The sequence below is a fragment of the Polypterus senegalus genome, chromosome 10, assembly GCF_016835505.1.
Source record: "Polypterus senegalus isolate Bchr_013 chromosome 10, ASM1683550v1, whole genome shotgun sequence".
Classification (NCBI taxonomy): Eukaryota; Metazoa; Chordata; class Cladistia; order Polypteriformes; family Polypteridae; genus Polypterus; species Polypterus senegalus.
Window position 1 is genome coordinate 179,410,598 of NC_053163.1, and position 25,174 is coordinate 179,435,771.

A 25,174-nucleotide genomic window follows, 5' to 3' on the forward strand; every position below is an offset into this window, starting at 1 on the left:
TTTTTTCAAAGCTGGTAGAAAGCACTTTATTGCAACAGCATATTTTGATTTTCATTGGTTTCCTTGCCTATTCAGCACACAGCAGATATACAGTGCAGTAAAGGACAATCTAAGCCACATCAAACAGGTTACACCAACAGCTGTGATGACCAGCATCCTATTTTTATATTTGTTTTTAAATCAGCACCTTCAATTAGTAAGAAAGGACTCTTCTGTGCCCCCACAAAAAATGTTAGGCAGTGTGGGTGATTTCTGGTAGCATCAGTAGTAAAAGTTTAACTCTTACAACTGTTGTCTACATAACATATCAAGGTATGTATATATATATCTATATATAGATTTTTAATATAAAGTTGGAATCTGAAAAATACAATGGCAAACTGTTGTTACAACACAAGGAGGCAGACTTGTCAGTTAACTGCCCAAATGTTTAGGCACCTTGTGGTACAACTAATTTTTACATACACTCCACAGCATGTTGTTTCACTAATATGTTGTTTGTCAATTATGGCTTTGTGAGTACAGCTGAATTAAGGAAACAAAACTGTTTTTCATGAAAACTATACAGGTGTGCAGGACTCATGTTCCTAAACAAACATGCAAAACCATTTTTGCAATGAAGGAATGGAAAAAATACAGTAATCAAGAGATACTTGTATAGACTCGTGGAAAATTAGCCTATTCTTATGAATGCACAAATCATGCAATCCACATATTTTAAGTAAAATATAACCAAAATCATTACCTAGATAAATGACTGAGGAACAGAACAGGTGAACTACAGCACTAAAACTACTATTTGACCAAAATAAATTAGTTTTCTTGATGAATGTCTGAAGCAGCTGAGCCTGCTGGATGCATTGATCAAAGTTTTAACAGCAGAATCTCTGGCTATGCAAGAGTGTGCTTTTTAAAAATGAAACAGTATCTCAGATTTACTGCACTCTTCCATTATTTATCATCAATTTCTCCTTAATGCTTGATCATGCACAACTTATTCTACACAAAAAAAGCAAACAAAAGCACAATTAAATTCAAGATTAAGAACTTCACGAGGTTTTAAGTTTATGGCCCATAGTTTAAAAGGAAGGGTGTGTGTGAAAAAGGCTGAGTCACTGATGATGCACAAATTCTATATGGATAGATAGTGACTAAAGTGGAACTATAATATGAGCCCCTTATGTACAAGTGCACACTTCTCCAAGCTCTCTCCATGTTCCCATCATAAGAGGCAAACTGGAAAGAAAAACAAGGAAGGTTTTATTAGAAAAATAAAAATATAAAATTAAAAATTAATACAAAGTCTAGCTTAGCATTTCAAGCATCTCCATTTTCATCTTTTCCATTTAAAACTTGTAAAACATTTTGTTAACACCTTGGATTTAAGCTATGGATACAAATAGAAATCTAGTTTGATGAGAACACAAACAAAAAGGTTGTTACTACACACCGATTTGCTCGGTGCTAATTTAAAAAGAGTGATAAATTAAGCTATCAGATGACTGCTTAAGGCTAAAGTACTTCAACCCTTATGTAAAAGAAAAATAAAATTTGTGGAATCCCAAAGAAGGGGTTTGGTAAAAATGGCAAAAAGATGGGGCCCTACAAAAGAGTGGAACAGGAATTAGCCAAAAGCAAAAGGTGCTATTTTAGGCAACAAGTCAAAAGTTCCAAACTAACTACTCAGATTATCAAATAAAGATCACATGACTGCTACCCCATAATGAAGCTAACATTACACTACTCTGCTAACCATCAAATAATAAAGTCACAGACTCCGAGGCAAAGCCCTTCTTTGTCAGAATATCTAGGGCAATTCATTTAGAGACACATATTTAAAAGTGGCTACAAAGTAATAACATATTAAATTTTGATACTCTAGAGTTGAAATCTAGATTAAAAAAATTAAATGGCTTTAATTCAAATATAATCGGTGATCTTAATGTGTTGCTCATTCTGATAACCTATGGTTATACAGATAAAGATTACAATACATCCAACAGAAAAACGTAGTAGGGGCATTTGAATTATACATTTTGACATAATATCCTAAATTCTGTTTAATCCAGTTCAGAGTTACAGGGGACTGGAGGCAATTACAGCAGCGCTGTGCACAGGGCAAGAAACAGCTAGGACTGCCTACAATTTAATACCACTTACAACCCAGTTATATTTGGTTATTTTTTTTAATACAAAGATGTTTGACGGACTGAAGAGCCTCAACAAAAATAAAAAGCTGTAAATGTAAGGTTAGCACATTCTGTGGAAGCACACAATCCAAACATGCCTTGATAAATTATTATGCATTAATAAACTGACATTTTATAAAATGTGGGAGGTGTAAATTAGAAAGTGGTTTTACGCTACGACAGATGCATTGTAACACATTCCCCCATATGGTCCAACACATCTAAGAATCATTCTGACACACAATTTGTAGGCTGTGATGTACTTACAAAATATTCCAAGCGGCTTCATTCCAGCTTAAGGAGTTCCACATCAAAAATCAAAGTGGCATTGGATGGGATGATACCTGGGTGGCCTTTTGCGCCATAAGCAAAATCGGGTGTACATGTCAGCTTTGCCCTTTGGCCAACACTCATCTAATAAAAATAAAAAATGGGGAGAGAATGATAAGTTTCCAGATTGAATACAGAAGTATTTATAATAATTCTTTACATTTACATACTGTAGTGCTTTTCTCACTATTCAAAGTACTCTCCACACAGTGAAGACCCAGGACACCAACCAGGATCTCCTTACTGCGAGGCAGCAGTTCCAGTATAACATTTAACATATCCAGCAATTTAATACTAAAACATTTGTAATTAAGCACAATATTACTCTAAAACAGTATGTTTTACTAAACAGCAAATAAACCAATCTTTGTAAGTTCATGATTTATTTCTGACATATCAAAAATAGTATTATCTTGAAATCAAAGGCAAAATGTGCACCTAGGAATGCAGCAATAACATAACTTTACCAAAGTACAGTTAGTAACATTCACTAGATTTTTAGCATATTTTCATAGCCACATTAACATTGAACAAGATGTTTAGGCATTAAAAATAAACTTTGAAATACATAAAAAAAATGCATCCAGTAAAAATTGACACACAATCTGGATATCCAGACATTCTAACTATGAAGGGAAGTAATATAATTATCGTTCTTATAGAATCTTCTAAATAAACTTGTAATTATTGAAGTCCGCACTTGCAAATTGTAAATCTAGAACACTAAACATGATTAACACCACCTTATTCTGTCCAACCAACTTTCAAAAGAGCATGTATGTGACAGATCATATAGATCATATTTCAGAAACATGCTAGGTGTCCTAGTGGACACCCAGGAACAACTTCAGCAAAATAAAATAAACTAGCCAACCCGCGGCGTACCATACGCCACATAATCATGCCTTTTTTTAATGATTTTTAAGCACAGGGAAAAAAATTATCATTTGAAAAATCGGCAATGTAATAAATCATCAAGAAAAGCAACATTGTAACAATGCACGGAACGAACCAACATACAATCGTCCGTGCGGCGCTCAGGCACGGAGGGTGGAACGGGAGGAGAAGGACGTCCATTCTGCTCCCTCAGTCATGCTAGTGTGCCGATTTTTCGTTCAGTACACACTGGCTGCTCATGTGCCCACCTCCAACTCGTCACTCGAGTCGCTGTCTTTGCACAGTCCAGATGCACCTGTGACTCACGTAGACTTTTCATTGCTCTGCACGGTTTTGGCTGCCTTTCTATCTATAATCCACCAAGTCACCCGACCATGGTGGTAGCGAGGTGGGTGTGTACAAAGTGCAGGAGCATCTAAGACGACGCAGGTTTGTCGCGGATGCGAACTGCTGTATGTAGCATGTAAAACAGTTTGCTATGGTGCATGCGGTTGTGCGTCGTAACCGAAAACTTGTTTTTTTAAAGACTGCTCACTTCATTGTGTTTTAACCTCAGTTGTAAAGGAATGTTTTAAGGATCCAATGGGATACCCCTCGTAAACCGTTTTACACGCTGCATATGGCACGGAACGGGAGGAGAGGAGGACGACGTCCATTCCGCTTCCTCCGTGCAACTTGTCACTTGAGTCGTTGCCGTCTTTGTACAGTCCAGATGCACCTGAGACTCACATAGACTTCTCACTGCTCTGTGCGGTTCTGGCTGCTTTTCCATATATAATCCACCAAGACACCCGACCACGGTAGTAGCGAGGTGGGTGTGTACAAAGGGTAGGGACATAATGAGTGGGAGCGTATGAGTCACACTTAGTGGGAATTCCACGGTTTGCAGCCCGAATGGGGTTCAACGGCTTACCCACGCCTCTCTGCGCTGGGTAGACACACGGTCAATCTCATGCATAATTATTTATTGAATGCTAAACACTTCTGGAAAGACACGGTTGTCTAAAACGGGTTGGTGTGAGAATACAACAGTAAGTGAATGAAAAGATGGAACTCTGGAGAGAGCAAAATAACACAATAGTGAACCCGCGGCATAACAAACACTGTGTGGCTCAGACGTGCACGTGGACTCTTAGCACAGACAAAAGGGACTAATAACTGGGTGGTCGGTGAGTTTTTGCGTATGGGCAGGCAGTGCGATTGCCTGTAGAGCGAGGGTAGACGCCGGCCGGTGAAAAAGGAGTGTTGGTGGGCAGGAAAACATCTTCCGTGTTCCTGCAGGAGCATCTAAGACGACGCATGTTTGTTGCGGATGCAAATAGCTGTATGTAGCGTGTAAAACAGTTTGTTATGGTGCACGCAGTCGTGCGTTGTAACCGAAAACTCGGTTTTTAATATAGTTTGTTTTTAAACACATGCTCATATTTTAGTGTAGTTGGGTAGGGATTTGCAAAGTGAAAACAGCAAGTATAGATGAAGGACACTAAAGGTACAAATGGGATCTTGAGAGCAAATGCCTTAACTGTGAGTTTGTGTATGAAATGCAAGTCTTGAACAACAAAGTACCAAAGGCTGTTGTGTTTGTATCAGATTATCAATTATATAATTATACTTTGAATGGCTAAAAATTGAACACTTAAATTTTACATTGCCTTGCATACTACAACGCAACATTGCTGGATTTTTCAGCTAAACTGGCCATTTGTCATTTTCAAGAACACTATACCAATATAAGCTGGTTGAGTAGCTTCTATTGTCAATAAAACAAAACGTTTCTGTCCATTAAAAAAAGCAGTCATTTCCATTTCAAATGCAGCCCGCTCTGTCAAGCTCTACTGCAGCTTAGAAGGAAGAGCCAAACAACATAGGGAGATATGTTCATATCTTGCTTCAAGTCTAATCAAAGTTGAAAATCACTGAATCATTAGTCATTCTACCCATTTTATGAAACATGGTAAGACTGTGTGCCCCATATTATACAGCACAGAGACTGGTACTTAAATGGTACTCTAGCGTTTGACAGTACACACAATCATAGCCACAGACTTAAAAAAATGATCGACGGCTGTGTTTAACAAGAGGTGATTGCTACAAATGGGGAAAAATTAATGGACAGGATACATTCACAAATAGTGTCAAAGCAGGTTGCCTATGTACTAAATTTGTGCGACCACTGATCGTGTGAAAAAAACACGTACAAAAATAAATAAAAATAAATAAAGAACGACATCAACACAAAATTTGGCACTCTTACGAGAAGACAGATCAGCCTTAGTTAGGTCAAGTTAAAGCAGTACTACAAAACAAAGACTTGTGTTAATAAAAATTAAAAAATGAGGTAGGTCCACAGAATAACTTTGCTGGACAGGTTAACATTGAAAATCTCCCAGTACTGAACACCAAATCATGTTCAAAGTTCTGAAAGCTTAATGATACCACAGCATTAAAAAAAAAAAAAAAGATTAATACTCGTAATGTTACATAACTTAAAAATGTTTACTTTTATAAAAAGAAGAATTTTCATACAGTGTAAAGAATTATTCTAACAATTTCACTGCAAAAAAGTAACTAAAATTATACTTCTGTTAAGAATAAACTAATACAAGCTTTTCAGAGCAGAACACCAAGTTGTTTCTCAGGATAAAAATAAATGCCAGGGTGTAAAATAGAGGTTGCTAGCCTGTCTTTAGGACTGATCATACTGTAAACACAGCAAGCCTGGAACAGAAAAGTCAATACTAGATATCTAAACAGTCCTGTACTATCTATAATAATGTGTCACAAGACTAACTGTGTTGCAAGGAGTATGAAATATAGTTCCATAACGAAATAGCAAAACCAGGAAGTTACACATGGACTATAAATTCAAAAAGTTGTATCTTGAGAGTCTTTAAAAGGTAATTTAGTGTAAATTTTACTATAAACAAAAAAAACTGTAGTGAAAAACAATTCTCTCTCTCTCTATATATCTCAAGACTTTTTGGAAGATCTTTTTTTTTCTCGTGAGACAAGACTTTTGACATGAAATTGTTTCAAGTCACGCCCTCTTCTCAACCATATTCAAACAGGCACACGGTCCAGTCACATCTCATTTGTGTGAATGCTTTTGACAGACATTTCCTGCTCTCTCATCTCTTATAAATTTTTACATTTTCCTCACTTTAAGTTCCCAATTAAAGAAGAAGTATTATGTCCAAATCTTATTGATGAATTTCATCCTGAAGGGATATCAAGAGATGAAATGAGTGCACTGGCAAACTTAACACGTAGAAACAATTAAGTCAAACTAATTAACATGAAAATTGTCAATCGGTTACACAAAATTGGTTAAATGCATATCAATAGACTATGCTGAAGCAGGTGGTGATCGTACAGAAGATGAAAACATCACCTTACAATATTCCAAAGAATAACTATAACCGTTAACAACATCCGGTCTTCCACCGCCCAAATTACTGTTGAAAGAAGGATGTATCCAAGAAAGGTCATGTAGTAAATCTTCCCTGGATAACAGACAACAAACGAGATCTTGATATGCCAATCGTATTAAAATGTTAACCATTTCCCCGTTAGATTAGATTATGTAAAGACAATTAACAAATCAGAGGCAAACATTCAGAAAAGTTGGTTTATTTATTAGAGAAAAATTAAATTCTCCCACCGGCAGTTATACGTTGCATTGTCACGACGCAAGTCCAAACACAATCAAAATTCAGTGTGAGACTGATGAAAATTTAATTAAAAATAGTTTTTACTGAAGTTTTACAGTAAAAGTGTAAAAGTAAAATGTTTAAAAAAATATTTGAATGTTAAATTCAAAGCCAAACAGAATGAAATGCAACAAAAAACTCAAACGTAACATGAAAAAATGTCCTTTCAAATTATTTCATTTTACTATTTTTTTAATACGTTTAATTACACGCTGTAGTATCAAACAGTTCTATTATGCATATGTAACAATTCTTATGGAAATAGCAATTTGATTAAATTGTACAGCTGCATCCCCATATGCGAGCAGCAGAATCGCAAAGAGGTTTGTGTGTAGCGCTGGCCGGGACAAGGGGCAAAACCCCCTGGTGTGTGGGTGTATAAACCATCATATACTTAACAGAAGATAATAATCATAATATACATTTTATTTTTAGTTTTAGAATACTGAAGGTAGGCCCATGGTTGGTTTGGATATGTGAACAAAGTCAAGAATGGTGTCCAAGAATGTGTTGCACACATTTTTCTCTATTTACAATATGAAAGACTGCAGTGTACAGAAGAAAGGTTCCCCCACCAAAGTGCATGCCTGACACTTTAATATCTTGCCACCGTTATTGGTTTTTTGCCTTATCTAATTGTTTTGGAATAACTAAACCACCAGTAAGCCAGTGCATCTGGAAAGTGTGCTGTATCTGCCTCAAAGGAAGAGGCTCCATGAAATTGTGGGTGGCTTTGAAAAGTGGTGGAGTGTGTTTCATCATCAGTGCAACTGTTGGGTCACACATCCCCATTGCTGACCAAAGGATTACTGAAACTGATACAACTTAATTCAATTTTAGACTAAAATCCTACTGTATCTCCCATACTGGAAAGTTTGCTATTTGGGAGTAACTGACAGCGGACGTTATGTGGCTTAGCTAGAAAAAGAAGAAAAAAAAAAAAAAAAAAAGTACTTGTGCTTTAAAAAGGACACTTTGGAAAGGATGGGTAAATCAAGCATAGATAACATTTATTCACATAATGTGAATCGGCTCTGGCATACTGTGCTCATTTTGCACTGCCCTGCTGGTATTTTCCCCAAAAGACACACCAACAGCAGCTGGCAAGACATGCCTTTATTACTTGTACCAGAAACACTGCCTTCACTTGCATACTCAACTGGTTACAGTACATGTAGTACACTGTATATGAATCTTTTGCAACTGCCTTTCTGCTTAGTTTGGTTAAATATTTTGTGTCACCACGCTCATTTGTTCTAAAGCCAAAGTACTGCCATATTGGCAAGGCTGACTCCTCTTTGGCCACCAAACTATTCCAGCTGTACTTTTCTGTACCAAACAAGACAGTTTTGTACTTTGATGTGCATAGCTATTATGAGGACACCTTAATTGGCCAAATTGAAAACAGCAGGAAACGCAGAGCAGAAATTTTGGCCTAGTTAAAATGGTGGTGCCTAGCCAACCAACAACATCATTATCAATCAACAATGTTTAAAAATGACAACCGATCAACCTAAGAATTCAAACATTGCCTACCGTACCTGGCTGTAATGAAACCAGGGTATTATAAAAATGTATAATTTAAAAGTTGCATCAATTAATTCTCAAATCTGTAAGTGTTAACGATTTAATTTTGCTACAGAATTTGATTCACTCGCTGCTGCTCTTATAACCTGGAAAAGCCTGGCAACTTCAGTAAAAAATATTGTTAACACGTATGCTATCGTTTAACACTGTCTTGAGGCAACATCACTTTAGGAAAGTACACCAATCATGTTGCTTGATATTTCAACCTTTGTTGCTTTTGACTTCAGCTACCAGTAACCAAAATCAATTTATGGTCTTGCACTTTCTCTCTCCTTATATCCAACTGAATTTAAGTATCACATGACTAAAAAGGACACCATTAACAAAAAAATGCCACATTGCATGGCGAATTTGACACATTATGCACTCTATAAATAACACATAGGGAGCAAAAACCTGCTAAAAAGCCTAGACCAGTCAACCATAACCAATCTTTAAAAAATAAATAAATTAGGGGATTGCAGAAAGATTCCTAATTATATAACTGCTTTGACTGCAAAATCTTGACCAAATATGTGGAAAAGCATTAAGGCGTTGACAGAAATATGAAGTCACTGAAATCCTGAAAAAACAAAAACCAGACAGACTGGATCTTGGTGTTTAATACAGTACAGACAATGCATGCAAATGACCACCTGCAAGTTGAAATATTTATAATTGGGGATGTTAATAAGAATTTTAAGATTACTATTTCATATAATGTATTACAACGGCATTGATTAATTGTTTAACCTGGATATTTAGTAATATTTGGAAAAGTCTAATTCAGGACAGTCCACAAAAGATATTTTGAACTATGTAATCCAAAAGGTGCAAGTGCAGTGATCTTCGTAAATACTGTACATTAATCAAAAACATTGAGTTTTAAACAAAAGCCCAAATAAAATGTTTTCATACCATGCCACAAATATAAAAATGGAAACAATTTTTTTTTCTAGCCACAGTTGACTTAACGGACAAAAGTAAAGACAAATGTTAGGTGCAAGAAAGTTTCACAACTGTTTGATTGCTGTATTTGATGCAACTTAAACAAAGATGCAGTACAACTGGTTTACATCCAAATGGAGCAAAGGTAGGTTCAGTAACTTTGGGTCACACAGCAAGATAAGAGATGGAGAGTGAGCTGGTGGATTAAACACTACTGCAATAACTACATAACAGATCCTGCCAAAATAAAAATAAAATCTATCCTACTATTTTACCATTCACTCAGGCGAACTTACAGTTGCCAGTTAGTATGGTCCAGACCATAAAGGGTTGGGTTTCCATGTTACCTCAAAATTTGACACTTTTACATTTAGCAATTTACAATATGCATATATATACACACACACTAAGATACAGCTATGAAGGGGAAAAACGTGAAAACTTTATACAAAAAAATAATTTGATTTGACACAGACACAACCCCCACAAATAGCTTGGATATTGAAAGATACAGTAATACACTAGTAAAAGAAAACAAAAGCATCCATCAATTTACTTTAAAAATAATGAACAGCTGTGCTTTCTTAGCAAAGAATCCTTGGCAGGAATCTTAGATATTTCTGCAACATTAGTCCCCAGTGAACATATATTCATTGAAGAACCTTTCATCTTTGAAAAGAGAAAATGTGCAAATGGTCTTGAATTAAAAAATGAGAAAACATTCCATACTAAATGCACAATTTATGAATTCTGAATGTATGGTGCCCTTGAAAATTCTACATGGAAACACATTATGAATAATGTACTAAACTATAAAGGTTAAAACAGCCAATGTGTGCAGAAACCACTTCTCTGTGGTGTTGGCAGTTAAAGTGGGCTGGTGAATAAATCAATTTATTGTTATTTAGATAAAAGTCTTAGTTAGCCCAAACCCTAAATTTGTGTAACTCTGTGAAAAGGCACACTAACACAATCAGAGCCACACTCATTTTCACTTCAAAAACTCCAACAGCAAAGGAATATATACTGTACATACATAAAATAACTAATCACATCTTGGGAATAAATACAAAATATTAAACAACAAACTCTTATCATAGAAATCCTATGAATTTATATTAAATTTGTATTTAAAGCTAATGTGAAATCTGTCTTGCCACCATTTATTGCAAGCCATCTACAGTATTAATAGCTGAAGCAAGGAGTCTTATAGGCAAAGCCTTACTAAATAAAAAATATCTTGGGAGAATATTTAGAAATGACAAGTTTATAATGGACCAACTAATTGAAAAAACAATTGAAAACCAATATGCACGGATAAACTGTCTTTAATAATACAGACGTCTTGTAAATTAGGAAGTGTCCATAAAACCAGACAAGACTAACATTTGAGTAACTTGGAAGAACAGTGACTGAAACTGTAGGTAAAGCACAGATGACCCAAGACATCTTCTACATAATTCATACAGGTTATGTATTTTGAAATTCCACTTAATATTTTAAGCTATGAATTGTACAACCTAAACTCCCCACTCAAGTAGAGCAAACAACTTATTAATATTCTCAATAATTGCAACAAGAGGAAGGAAAGACTAACCTAAGGTTACTGTTTTTCAATTGGACACCAATATATAATTAAAAAATAGATTTAAAAAATGGAGAACACTGGGAAAACTATAGAAGAAATTCAGTTTCTCTGTTAAGGCTATGTTCACACTGCAGCTCAATGCCAGTTTCTTTTGCTCGTATAGCACAAACCTTTTCAGAAAACAGCAACAAAAAAAATTAATGGATTCAAAACATTTTTTACCGAATTCATTTTTGTATGTTGTAATAAATCTGATGGACATACGAGTTGAATAGAAGCTGCATGTAAATGTTTGAATCAGTTATCTTGAAATTTGAACAATCCAACTAAATTTTGTTTATGAAGGTGCTGTATATCTACAATGAAAATCATGATGGACGACAGCTTGTTAATTTAAAAAAAGATGGTGGACTAAACATGAATTAGGGGTAACTGTTCCTGTTCAACAGAGCCCAATTGTTATGGTTATTCTGTCGTAAATTAAGTGCCTGAAGCAGGAATCCCCCCCCGCAAAAAAAGGCTCTTCCAGACACAAGTAGATCAGTGTTACCATGGATATTCCAAGATTGTCAAACCTCAGTATTGAATTGAATGTCTCATATCTTGCCTCCAACATTCCTGGGTCCTCTCTCATGTTACAGGTGTTTTCAAAAACTAGTTGTGGAGGCGACTACTGTACACACAGAAAGGGTTACAATTTCTTCTACAAAGCCTTCATGAACTTACAAAGTCTCAGACAGCTTGCACTGAAAAAAAATGTTAAGTTCTGCAGCCAGTCTGCTATTGGTGATCATGATGGTCTATTAGGTTGCACCTGTCTGACATTTATTTTGCCTACAGTATGTAGACACACATTCTGTAGAAATATCCTGTAAGACTAATGTTGGATTTAACTCACTTCCAAAATGAATTTAACTAGTCAAGAAAAAAGGAGTGGACATTTAGTTTGCGTTATTATGAAGCTTGGTTTGTGTCAAAAATGTAAAAAATTCCTTCTTAAAGATTAACATTTGAATTTGTCCTTATCTATATAAATGATTTTTATGTAACTACTGTACCTGGGCAACTCCTTCATCCCAACCTCTTATGACTTCCTGTCTTCCAATCTTAAATTTGAAGGGTTTGCCTCTGTCCCTTGATGAATCAAACTTCCTGCCATCTGTCAGACAACCTGAAATAAAGGGAAACTGTTAATAAAGATGATGTTGGTATTTACAATGCAATGTGAAACACTATATCATCGCCACCATACACTAGATCTTCCTCATTAAGAAGAAAAAAAGAAAAAAAAAAAAAAAAAGAAAAAACCTTGCCAGGTAGAACAACAAACAAGAGAGAGAGAGAGAATGAAAAAAGCCATTAAGAGACCTGTCAATGGCAGGGAGTTTCCACCTCCATTTTTACTTCCTTATACGTTTAAAAATTCGAAATCCATGGACTCGCTTGGTAATATCAGAAGAAAAGTGAGGTGCACTATTTTAATATAGGTCAGCAGTTACTTTAAAGAAGGTACAATTCTTCACTGAAACAGACATAAAACACATTCAAAATCATGAAACTGCCTGAGGGTGTTAGTTAACCCATCCATTTGGCTGTCTGAAATGTATTATTTCCTTCTCAAAACAATGAGATATTATCTAAAATGGTAAATTAAAGAGTGCAAATCAATGTGGCATGTTCCTTAAACATATTAGCTCAGATGTGCCTCAGTTTAGGTCATAGTCTCATCATTTGTGGTCAAGATTGCATTTTAGGAAAACTGCATCATAATAAATACAGTAAATCAATTCTCATACAGTCTTGCATGAAAACCAAAATCATATGTGAAACAATGTTTTGTTACAAGAGAAGCATACACAGCAGATAAATGCAAGGCTGAAAAGAATATGCATGCTTGAAAGAAAACAGTACAAGTGATGCACAATGTGGTAAGCGAAAAACCAAACATCCGCTGAAAACATCCTGCTCAGTCTAACATTACATTTGACTGTGAAGCACGTCAAAAGAAAACAGTAGGCCATATGGTTAAAACAAGGCTGAAAAAATTCACAACCAAAAACAGGGGGAAAATGTTTCTCAATCAAATATTGCAAATCAATATTTTGCAATATTCCTATAATTTTCTGCTTTCACTTTAACAAAAGTGTGATGCACCATTATTGCAATGTACCAAAGATATCGAAGAAGAAATTTATGGGTATTTTTAGGCCAATGACCTGCTAGCCATCTGTTTGATGGACAGATGCAGGCAGGGCAAGAGTTCAAACTTCAAAATCAGGTCAGTGTCATAACTCAACCTTATGGAGAGAAAAAAATACATATATTGTTAATGGCATTGTCTTTCTAAAATCAAACCCACACAGTCTTTGTTTCTGTCTGTTTTGTGTCAGTCAAGTATTTTTCCCCCTCATGAAACACTTCCATGCAAATTACCTCAAAGGCTCAGCCGTCATTGTGCGGGAGTATGTATATAGAGTAGATGGAGATCAAAACAGGTAGAAGAGCGTTTTTTTGTTAAGTTGAAATTTGTCATTAATAATGGTCTAGAGAGAAAAAAATTCTAATGCAGTACCCCCTTTTTGCTAACCTGTGCCAACATCGATTGCATGGAAAAAGGGTCTTACTGGTTTATGCAAATTAAGGTCATCTGCTTAAGTGAAATGAGCAAGGTTAGGTGAAAGGAGAGTAAAGATTTTTCAGCAGTTTTTAGCTTTGAATAAATCAACTTTAAACTACCTTCGCAATATTAAGAAATACCATTATTTGGCGATGTCCTTTAATACACAGTTCTGCAATCTTTCATACTCTTACCAACAGCACCGAGAAGTATATGTTCATCAGTGAGCAGTTCAAGTGAACTAATATAAGCCCCTGTTAAGACACACCATGTACATAATTTGTATTTAGCTAGTTACCCGGTACTTCGGATACCATCCGACTAACGGCACAACAACTAATGCCCACTGACATAGAAAATTTCCCTGGAAAAGCCAAGTAATACCGCTAGTAAACATTAAAATAAACAGTTTCTAGAAAACAATAGTGGAGTTCTAGCAAGCAATCAAAACCACACAATTTAAAAACCAAATTCAAGTTAATCTGCAAATGTCTATTGCTGAATTACTTAAAGGAATGGGGGGTTTTCAAGCAAGGTTTTATTTAGATATTTTGGCTTGTTTTCAAAGAGAAGAAATATTTTAATAGAATATTTACAGATTCTATGAAGGCTACAGTCTTTTTTGCTATGTGGAAGCAATGGCCCGACTTGCCTGTTCTTAAAATTAATCGGATCAAGTCATTCCAAAAAATGTGAAGTTGAAATTTGAAATTTTTCATTTTTAGGACACAATATTGCACTCCCTGGCTAGAAATGTCAACTTTATATTAAGCGTTGAATTCCTAAAACTAAAAATTGGGAGTGGTCTCCCCTAGACTTTCTTATATAGTCAGATATGGGGGGTGGATACAGGAGGAGTAACCAGAAGAGCAATGATTTTTTTATATTATGTACATTAAAGAACCGTCAACAACAAATCAATTATATATTGAACAATTATAGAAGTAAAGTTGAATAATCAAGACTCTGCTGCTGCATGAATAAAAAGGTAAAGTAACACTTCCAGTTAGCGAAAATAGCCCAAATGTACATAAAAATCTATGTACATAAACAGACAGGCACACAGACAATTCCAAAAATGGTATTTTCTGACTCAGGGAGGTCTAAAACGCCAAGATTCATGAAAATCGACATGGAATCTTTGGACGATTACAATACTTTCCCTATTCTTCATATACGAGAAAGTAAAAAGGAAAGAACAAACAAAACTTGTGAAACCTCTACGAAGTGCAATGCAACAGCAGCAGGTTAGATGCACGTATACAAAATGACAACCTACACCATCAGGACATTTTTAGTGATGGTCATGGCATTCATCCAACCCAGTTTCATTAATAAAACCTTACAACTCAATTTGCTTGGCTTTTTCTTTATTCCACTTGCTCTTTAGCATGCCAGAATAAAGAGAGTGCGATAAAAACGTAGTACTTAGCTCAGTTATTAAAAGTGCCTCCTACAAACAGCAAGCTATTATAATTGTGCTTCAGCAAGAAATGAAAACATTTTGAACGAGGCATACATCATGAACAGCAGCTTACTTTTACCAAATTCATACAGATGCATCAGTGGGCGAAGAAAGCGAAAATAACCTCCATAAGTCATAAAGACATCTCTTGGGCGAACATTGGTTGCCACAAAACACAGTTGGAGAGAAGTTAGCTGGCAGGAAGGATTAACTGGCTTTCATGTCTTTTCAAGATTGATGGTGCTCAAGATGCATTGATAAAGGAATGCAAAATGCTGAAGATCCCCATCAGACATCAGGGATCAGATATAAAGGCAATGTCATATAAATGCTGAAAGTAGTGATGCTTTCACTGAAACTTGTACCTAACTAGGTTATCTGCCTGGTTTGATCAAGTCATTGTTTTCCAAATGTAAGTTAAAAGTTCTAGAAAAATGAGCAAAACTCAACACCCTTACTATATATCCACACAAAATATTGGACCTAAGTACCGAGTGTCCAAATTTGTAACAATAATCCATGAGTGCCCAAAAACGGATTACCACAGAAATGAGAGAAGTAAAATAAAAGCTGGTGGTTTAAATTTGAATGGGTGTAAAATTTAAATAAGACATATGCAAAAAGATTTAGAATTACATTTTAGATGTTGCTTTAAATTTTCAGTGTTAGACTTTAATTATAAAGGACACCCATATTATCACACTAGAAGTTCAACTTATAGGACTGAAATAAAATACTTAAACCTCTATTAAGACAAATCCAAAATGCATATCAAATAGCCATTCAATGAAAAGTTCTTGCAGAGCTAGTAAGACAGCTGCCAATACAACATTTTTTTTTTTTTTTTCCAAAAACGGAAAATGGCACCATTGTTCAATTGGTCTGCTAAAGAGCACAAAATAACCTGTCTTGAGCACTGTCTCTCTCACGGTTTCTAAATGATATACATGTATACAACAAAAACAAATCTGTTCAAGGCAATCTTTGTAAAGGTCCACCAGTCAGACATTTTGACAGAACACATACCCATACTGTATTTGTGACATTTTGTAAGCCAAGATATAAATGAAAATGAATTGAGGATCCTGAAATGGTTTCAATTTCAAAATCCTTTGTTGGTGTAATTTCATTAAGGCTTGGTATATGAGCAGGAGACAGGCACAAAAACCCAGGTAATTTGATATTGCTTGTAAAAGACTAGCCTAAATACCTGAAACAATGTTTAAGCATATGCCCTAACAACACACACATGGATGTGAAAGGATTTTTTAGACAACAATTTTATCAGATATCATTGCACTAGGAGGCTAAGGTGATCAGTGCAATCTCATGTACCATCAACAGTTACAGGTGGACAGGTGAGAGAAGGTTGTCTGATTCTTTTCTGGCAAACGCGCTGCCAGATAAATGGGCTGTGTACGGTTGCCAACTACATTAGTGGACAACAGCTATCCAATTCCTTCCTGCCCCCTCCCATCCTTTAAGCAACCACACGTTCTGTAACACCATCCAGTTCTCAGGAGACAGGTTCTTTATCTCTTCAAATCCACTGGAATAGCCATACTTTAAAAATTCAAGGATTGAACTGCCAATATTTGTGCACAAATATAACAGAGTTGCACTATTATGAATTTATGACATATGAAATAAAAACATATGCTGAATTTTTAATAGCATTTTAAAAATGTATAGAAAAAAAACAATCTTTTTGATAAAGGTGTATTGGCGTATATATTTCCTGTGTATACCCCACCTCCTAAATTACAAGAGAGGTCTGGTCAGAGCCAAACGGCCTTGCCTGTCAATTACAGTGAGTGCAACTGTCTGAAGGATGCTTTGGCACACATTCAGCTTGTATAAGCAATCCTAAAGAGGGTGCTTGAAAGGAGAGGTGATAGTATTTGAGTTTGAAATGAAGACATTAAAAGAGCCAGTTTTATGGGGACAGGCACAGTGCAAAAACTGCATCCTGAATCTATTCAGTAAATGTAATTTCTGAACAATTTGATAGATCTCAAAAAACAGGTCTTACAATCACAAAATGAAACTAAAATACTTACACCTAACACCACCACCGTTTGATGTACAAACAAGTGAACGTCATCAGGAAACCATTATATCGGAACTAAGTCTAACAGGATGCCTCAAGAGCAGCCCATCTAATGAATCCACAAATGCTCAAGACATTTAAATTGATCAGACTTTTTTGCTTACTGTGCTGCCGGAATCTTAAATCTGTTGATTTCAAACACTCTCATAAATTTAGTACTGAAATCAAAGACTGTACTTTATCTGCAACTGCTTTGAATGTGGCCTGGAGATTGTCAGCAAGGGGGTTTACAAAATATGTTCTTCTTTGGCTACAAGGGACAATTTGTCAAGGTGGTCTGTTTAAATAACAGATGGAAATAGGCAATGTTACTAATAAACCTTATACAGAATATAACATGGAGAAAAAAAAAAATATCTTCAAACCAGTCACACACAGGATTTAGTGAATGTGATGTTTAATTAAATATAAAGACAGGTTGTTAGTTGTCCAAAATCTGCTGTGCATCACGCCTGAAATGAACAGAATTTGATCAAGAGAAACTGGCAAGGTAATTGCAACATGACTAATCAAAAAGGCAGTTTTTATGTGCGATTCAGCTGCAGGAAAATAAAGCAAGCAAGGCAAGGCAACTATTTATATTGTGCCTTTATAGATAAACACAAAAAACAAGTTACAATATAAGACTGAAAGCAATTAGACAAAACAATAGAATACAGTTAAATGAAATGTGTGTAATACACAAAAATATTCAATTAGAAGTTAAAAAAATATATCAATTTTTAAATTCAAAGTTAGTAAAACAGGTATAAACAGTAAAATAAACAAAATGTTCAGAAATAAGAACCTGAATGCCAAACAAACAAGTATTAAGCCTAGATTTGAAAACGAAAAGGTCTCAGCACTACAAACCAAGCGTGGTAAGCTATTTCAAAAATTTGGTTCACTGCATGCTAATACTCTCTCACCTGCTGAAATGTTTTTCAATAAACGCACATATAACAGGCCAGTATCAAATATAAATTCCTGGGAAGGCTTATAAAAATGTAATAAATTTATTAAGTAGATAGGCACCCGAAAATTAAGTGATTATCAGTCAGTAGTAAAAAAGTTTATTGCCTATGAAAAATTTGACTGGTAGCCAATGTAAGACAGCTAAAATGGGACTAGTATTTTATCTTTTCTTAGTCCTTGTAAGGACTCAGATCTAACATAACAAAGAATGTTCATCAGGTAATGAAACTGTACACCATGACTGCGGTTAGCATATAAAGAGAACAAAGAACAGGCCCTACTACCCACCTCTGAGGAATACCATACTGGGCTTTAATTCTCCCAGGGCAGCAATTATTAACACAAATTGCAACTTGTCTGTCAAATATTACCTAATCCAATCAAAAGCCTGACTGCCAATGCCTACTAAATTCTTCATAAGTGTTATTATCAGCAGTGTCAAAGGACACACTTAAATCTAGAAGAACGAATAGGGAAACACTGCCAGCATCGGTAGCTAATAGTAAGTCACATCACCACAACTGATGCTGTTTCAGAGCTATTATGACCTAAAACTAGATTGAAAAATTACTTCTATGCAAACTACCTTTTGTAATTTTTTGTAAAAGCAGAATAGAAATAGGCCTAAAATTAGATCAATTATATGGGTCAAGGTTACTTCAAAGCTACAACAATTAAACTGCTAATTAAATGAAGCAACCAGATATCTCACCAAGGTTAAAAGAGTTAAACTATGCTAACTTGGACTACTGACTTATAATATTAAGCAATTCCTTTACTGATTTGAGATGGAATCAACAATGCAGAATGAAGATTTTAATGAGGCAATTAAAGGCACTACCCTCCATCTTAAAAATATGAGTTAAAGCTATGAATCTCTCTCCAGCTAACCTAGGATCCTCAGAAAGAGAGTGAGGTCATTACGTAGCAAATTACTGCTAAAAGGGGCAGTTACCTTAACAATTGTGTATAGTTTTAAAGATTTTCTTTTCAGACAATTTTAAAAACGTCCAATCTGGTCTACGCCTCCTATACACCATTTTGTAAACATTTTGCTTGAGAAAGAAATTAGATCATTCTGAGTAATTACGAATTCTTAGGAAGGCTGGGAGCATGCACTGATACAGCGCATTGCCGCACCCACCACATGACGAACCACCCTGATTGGGACCCAAGTGCAGCCGTGCAGGTTGAGGGTCTTGCTCAAGGGCCCAATGGAGTAGTCACTTCCTATAGTCGCATCGAATCATGTGAGCGATTACAGCAATGTGTGGGGCTCAGTAACATGCTGACTAGCACCCACAAACTCAAAAATAGGATACAAATCCTCAACATTGCGAGTCCTTTTCTGTACGAATATTAAAAATCGCCAACCTATATTATCCATTCTGCTCACAAAACCAAATTTCACACAAACCCAACAAATTCTTGTGGAAAATTAGACTAGGAACCCAGAAGCCGATAAACTGTAGTAAGATTAAAAACTTAGGGCAATTTCGGTTGTCCCCAATTTGAATAGACACCTAGGAGCTCAAAAGATAAATGTGTCCACACCTAGTCAAAAACAGCTATGATTCCAACACAACAATAAGGATTTGTTTGTACACAAGAGCTCAATGGCAGCTTTAGTTAACACACTGAACTCATCAGGCCTGATCCTAGTTTCAGACAAAGCACAAATAGATTATATAAAAAAAAAATATATATATTAAATTACTGATTTTTTTTTTTTGACCAGTAAGAGATCTAATAGTCATTTGCAGTTGGACTAAATATCAGATTATTAGCATCACTACCAGCAGGCTGGCAGTATAAGCAAAAAGAGCTATTTCCACACTCTGATATAGCAATTACCAATATGAACTTTAAATAGAAGTACAACACTTTAAGTTCTCAGAAGATTTATAAAATAAATAAAATAATAAAAAAGGTGTACTAGCCCAAAATGTATCCCATGTGTTATCGATAAAGCAAATGCTGATACCAGACCACTAATTCCTAAGCCAGTCAGTCACCAAAGTCAGCTCAATGCCTCAAAACCACAATTTAGGATAGGCAGTGGCCCCGATATAACCAACTGTTTACTCCAAGGCTGCAAATCATTAAACAGGCTTTTAAAATTACATTTTAGTTTGTTCAGATTTGTGCTGCTTTATATTGTTGATAATTACATGAATGATAACGATCCTTGAAAGTTGCTCTGTTGGGATCTAGAGGGAAAGATGAGAAATATTCATTACTTAAACACCACAAAAACACTAAACATTAATGTCCGTCATAGTCTCCAGTTGGTCCTCAGTGCTAGAGTACCTGGGAGACGCAAAGCATCACAGCTGGCTATGTCAGCAACTTGGTCTTTGCCATTAGTCAGGCTTCTCGTTCCAAACGGTCAGCACTAGTATGTTCAAAGTTCTCAATCTCTAATCAAACCTTTTCATGTTGACTTGCTGCATTGTACAGTAATTATTATGGACAAAACAGCCAACTCCTAACAGGTAAGTGCTCCAGGTGCCCAAAGATAAAAATAGATAGCTTCCACTCACAAAGCTGATAAAAGCTAAGGTGGAATGGTCATTTGAAGTGGGAGATGAACACATCTTCCACTTACCATCCATATGAACTTAAGGCTGAAATGATTCCTTGAGAATCTCAAATAATTGGATTACTAAAAAAAAAAAACACTGAAGCAAATTCTGTGCATTGAAGCTTCATTTAATCCGTATACCTACACCTCAGTGAGCTCACAGCATTTCACATGGATAATTATTAGTGTTGCACAACGCACTTACGCTGTGGACAAGTGATGTGAAGACGTGATTTGATGGCATGGATTGCAAATTGGAGACAGACTGAGAGAAAGTGGTGTGGGCCGATGCAAAGGGACAGGCCAGAGAAAATGACAGAAAGTGTCAAAAGTTTAAGATCATTTCATGCTTGAAAAATTAAAAACTGTACAGAATGTAACTAGCTTACTACAATAGCACAACATCAGTGCTTCAGCATCTCAACATAACGCATCCAGTCTACATATGCAGTCCATACAGCGGACGTGACACAAGGTGACGTTAACCTTAGTATTTAACATAAAACAATATGATTGCTAGTTGAGATGAAGGCCAGTAAAGAATGTATGTTAACTAGGGCTATATGTAATGGCTAGTTAAGAACGTAAATCAATATGATGGCCAGTTATGTCTCTAAGAAAATAACCACAGAAAATAAAACGCAGTCAACCCAAGAAAGCCTGCACTTCGTTAAAGTTATGCTACTCACACACATCTATTTCACGCAACTTATTACAACACAAAAACTGTGTTTTATTATAGATTTATGCCCTAGTTTTAGGCAGTATGTATACCTTTTTTAAAGTCCTTTGTAAATTATGTATTTTTGTATTTATTTGTTTTTGCATTTCAGATAGAATCGTAATAAGGTGGCTAAATGCACTGAATAGGTTTAGTTTTGTCAAATATTACTGTATGCAATTTAATCAATACAAATGTTGGTTTTCCTAAAAAGGACAAATAGCTTTTTTTTTTTTTTTTTAAGATAGAGGTCTTTTCTGTATATTTACTATTGCTCTTAAATAAAGTAAAAGTATTTCTAATCCAATTAAGTAATAGAATAAATCGGTAGAATACTAGATTACTTAAATAGATTGTTGAAGCCCTAAACCTAAGCAAGTTGTTTTACAAGGTGTGGCTACATGTGGACATATATTAACAAGCACTGTGCCTGCACAACTCAAAAGTGCAATTTCATAACTGAGCAAATGAACTTGATCCATATTCTTCACCGGATTCTGTTGTCTTTTCGGACTCCGAGGAGAGATGTGAGGAGACAGGATATCAGATGGGGGAAGGTTATGGGGAGGAAAGAGGTGAGAATATAGGTGAAAAAGGAGAAATGGAGGAGATTATGGGAGTGGAAAATAAACAAAGTAATGAGGTTTCTAATTTATTTGCATATTCATTCGGCAACAACCCAAGTAACTGCAACAGGGCAATGTCAGACTACTCGTAAAAAGTACCTCAATAGGATTTTCATTTATATATATAAAAAAATATATATCCACCAATAGTCTAAACCTGCTTATCCAATGAGGGCCACTGGAGAGCAATGTCTCCACTAGCATCAACGAGTGCATTCAGGAAACATTACTAGACAGAACAGGATATCAATCTCTGCAACAGTGGAACCGAGAGGCTGCGCCTATGTTGTCAACTTGGCAGCAATGTGGGAATTCAGGGACCAGCCCTGGATAGACGGAGATGTACAGTATGTGTATTACTGCATACATTCATTTACTTCCTGATAAAATAAAAGTACACAAAACAAAGATTTTTGTTGAAGAAAATGAACTTGACTACCAACACACTTTTAAAGCACTTACTCTAACAAAAAAATGTATTCCCAAATTCCCAGTTTAACCTAGGTTTTCCAGTTTTGCAGCTGTGTCCCTTAAGGCTGTAGGAAAAAAATACAATCTATCAAGGCTATTAGAGGTAAAAACTCAGTTCCTAATAGCTTATCTGACCCAAACAGAATTAAGCACAGGAAACAAGTACAAGCTAAGAGGATGTGGGGTCCACCTTTATTATCAACACATTTCTTCTGGAGCCAAAAAATGCAGTACATTAGTGAAAAGGAAAAAAAAACGCTTCAGAATGGTAGAACATGTAAAAACGGTGAATAATGGCGGAATTTCTGTAACGCCTTACGTAACAGTATTGATGCGAGGCTATTCCACTGTTTTACAAATACAAAAAAAAAAAAAACTAATTCATGGTGGGAAAGGCTAGGGAGAAGACAAAACAATTCCTCTTAAAAATTACGGAATAAATGGATTTTTATAGGAGCCCTTCAGCAGCTTTTCCAAATCCAAGATCGCCCGACTAATTATTTGCAATTAACTGCAGCGTTTCAATACCTGTTGTGAGTTCATTTTTATTTTTGCATTTTACCACAACATCATCACATTTATAAGCCTGTTAACCGATCCTTATTCATGCCGGGTTGGAAGGGCTTGAGAAATCCTATTAAAATGAGAGTTGCTCGCCGCTGCGCTCTCGGCACATCCTAATATGGAGTCGCTGAGCTCCATGAAATAATTCACTTACACAAATGCTGTCTTTTTACCCACCCAAGAAAATAAAATGAGGGCTGGCGGCCCAATCTTATGCTTTGATGCCGTTTGGCAAAAATGGATTCAGGGTTCCCAGGACTCAACTGGCCGGCTCCCTATTAATTTCGGATTAATACTTCGCTTTATTCTAATGCGGGTATTGCTTGAAAAGAAAATACGTGTAATAATCACAAGAGGGTACGCCTACGCCGATCTTTTTAAACAATATCTTCAAATTTATAAATTAGGCCGGCCACTTAACGCAAAAATAATTAAAAGAAGATTTCATTCATGTTTAATTCTCCGCCGACCACGCGGCCTAAGCCAGGCAGCCAGTCAAACTCACCGACATAATGCACCACACACGTCTGTCCTTTCTTGGGGAATGTCCTGCCTGCAAAATTCACACACACAAAACACAAAAATCTTATTAGACCACTAATTCCTTCGATAAACCATTTTCCCCACCTCTCCCTAAAAGAAGGAACTAAAATTTACAAACAAAACTTCACATCGTACCGTCTCCAGGGGTGATAGTCTCTACCTCGACTCCCATTTTCACTTGCGATGTCCCTTTCTGCAGATCCTCCTATGTGTTCGAGCGGTATGAGGCGCGCGGCTGCCCGCAGCAGTACCCTTGTCACGTGACACGGGCTGCCCGACCCTCAAAGACGTTGAAGCGCAAATGGGCGACGCCATTTCCGAGTCGGGCAGCGATTATGCTTTAGGTGGGCTGGGATGGCTGGAGCCTGTAGTGAGGAAATTCCCAATAGTTCTGCATTCATTAAATATATTGATATTTATTCTAAAAATTCTTGCCATTATACACAACCAGTTTTCAGGCTTTTGAATATTCCATGTTGAAACTGCATCTGCACCTTGTGTATGGGGCTATTAGCAAATGATATCCGACCACTTCAGTTCTTCTACAGATGTTCTGCCTGACTGGTGTAATTTGATCCAAATTAATTAGAACAAAACACAAGGCATTTAACAAACAAGAGGAGACTGTTTAGTCCTTAAAGCTCATTTGTTTAGCTAATAGCAAAGCTGTTTGAATATCTGATCCTGATACTTCTAAAAAAATGTAAGGTTTCAGATTTAAATCCATGTCTTGGTAGTTTGTTCCAGATTTCCACAATTCTTTGTGTCTGGTAAGGTTTACTGGTTTAATTGCAGTTCTTCTTAATTTCCACTGATGTCTTAAAATATGTGAATTACCCTTAAGTTGAAGGAGTTTCTGCTTGATCTACTTTATCAATGCCTTTGAGGATTTTGCAGTTTCTTCTGGATCAGTGGTTCCCAAACCCAGTCCTGGGGACCCCCTTGGGCTGCAGGTTTTTGTTCCAACCAAGTTCTGTTTTTAATTAGACTCCTATTATTAAGTAATAATAATAATTCTTTAAGCTGCTTATTCCCAGTTTCTGTGTTTTGGGGTCAATGAAGAAATTACAAAAGTAAGTGAGTTAATACAATTAAGCAGTTAATGTAATAATGTGTTTTTTTTTTATTTTATTTACGTTCATTCTGATTTCCATTCTGCCTTTCCATTATTGACTAATTAGTGAGTCTGATGCTAAAGCAGTTGCATCCTCTCTTCATTTAGTGTTGTTTGCCTGGGTGTCTGCTTTGCTTGTTTTTCATTGTCACCATTAGGATACAATGAAGGAAGCAG

At 36.0% G+C, this 25,174-nt stretch overlaps 1 protein-coding gene across 1 annotated transcript; it reads right to left on the reverse strand.

Moving 5' to 3' along the window:
• On the reverse strand, positions 1-24,149 carry LOC120538373 (peptidyl-prolyl cis-trans isomerase FKBP1A-like). Its single transcript, XM_039767863.1, has 5 exons — positions 24,019-24,149; positions 23,846-23,893; positions 12,287-12,399; positions 2,457-2,603; positions 1-1,236 (listed from the first exon to the last, which is right to left on the reverse strand). The coding sequence occupies exons 1-4, from the start codon at positions 24,053-24,055 to the stop codon at positions 2,475-2,477; spliced, it is 327 nt and encodes a 108-aa protein (XP_039623797.1). The 5' UTR covers positions 24,056-24,149; the 3' UTR covers positions 1-1,236; positions 2,457-2,474.
• Positions 24,150-25,174: the final 1,025 nt, after the last annotated feature.

What these genes read in the sequence shown, in the direction of transcription:
- LOC120538373 (XM_039767863.1), bottom strand. Translation starts at nt 24,055, where the DNA reads ATGGGAGTCGAGGTAGAGACTATCACCCCTGGAGACG. An exon ending in GTGTGTGGTGCATTATGTCG is followed by an intron (nt 12,400 to 23,845) that starts GTGAGTTTGACT and finishes CCTTTATTTCAG; the next exon opens with GTTGTCTGACAGATGGCAGG. An exon ending in GGGATGAAGGAGTTGCCCAG is followed by an intron (nt 2,604 to 12,286) that starts GTACAGTAGTTA and finishes TATTTTTATTAG; the next exon opens with ATGAGTGTTGGCCAAAGGGC.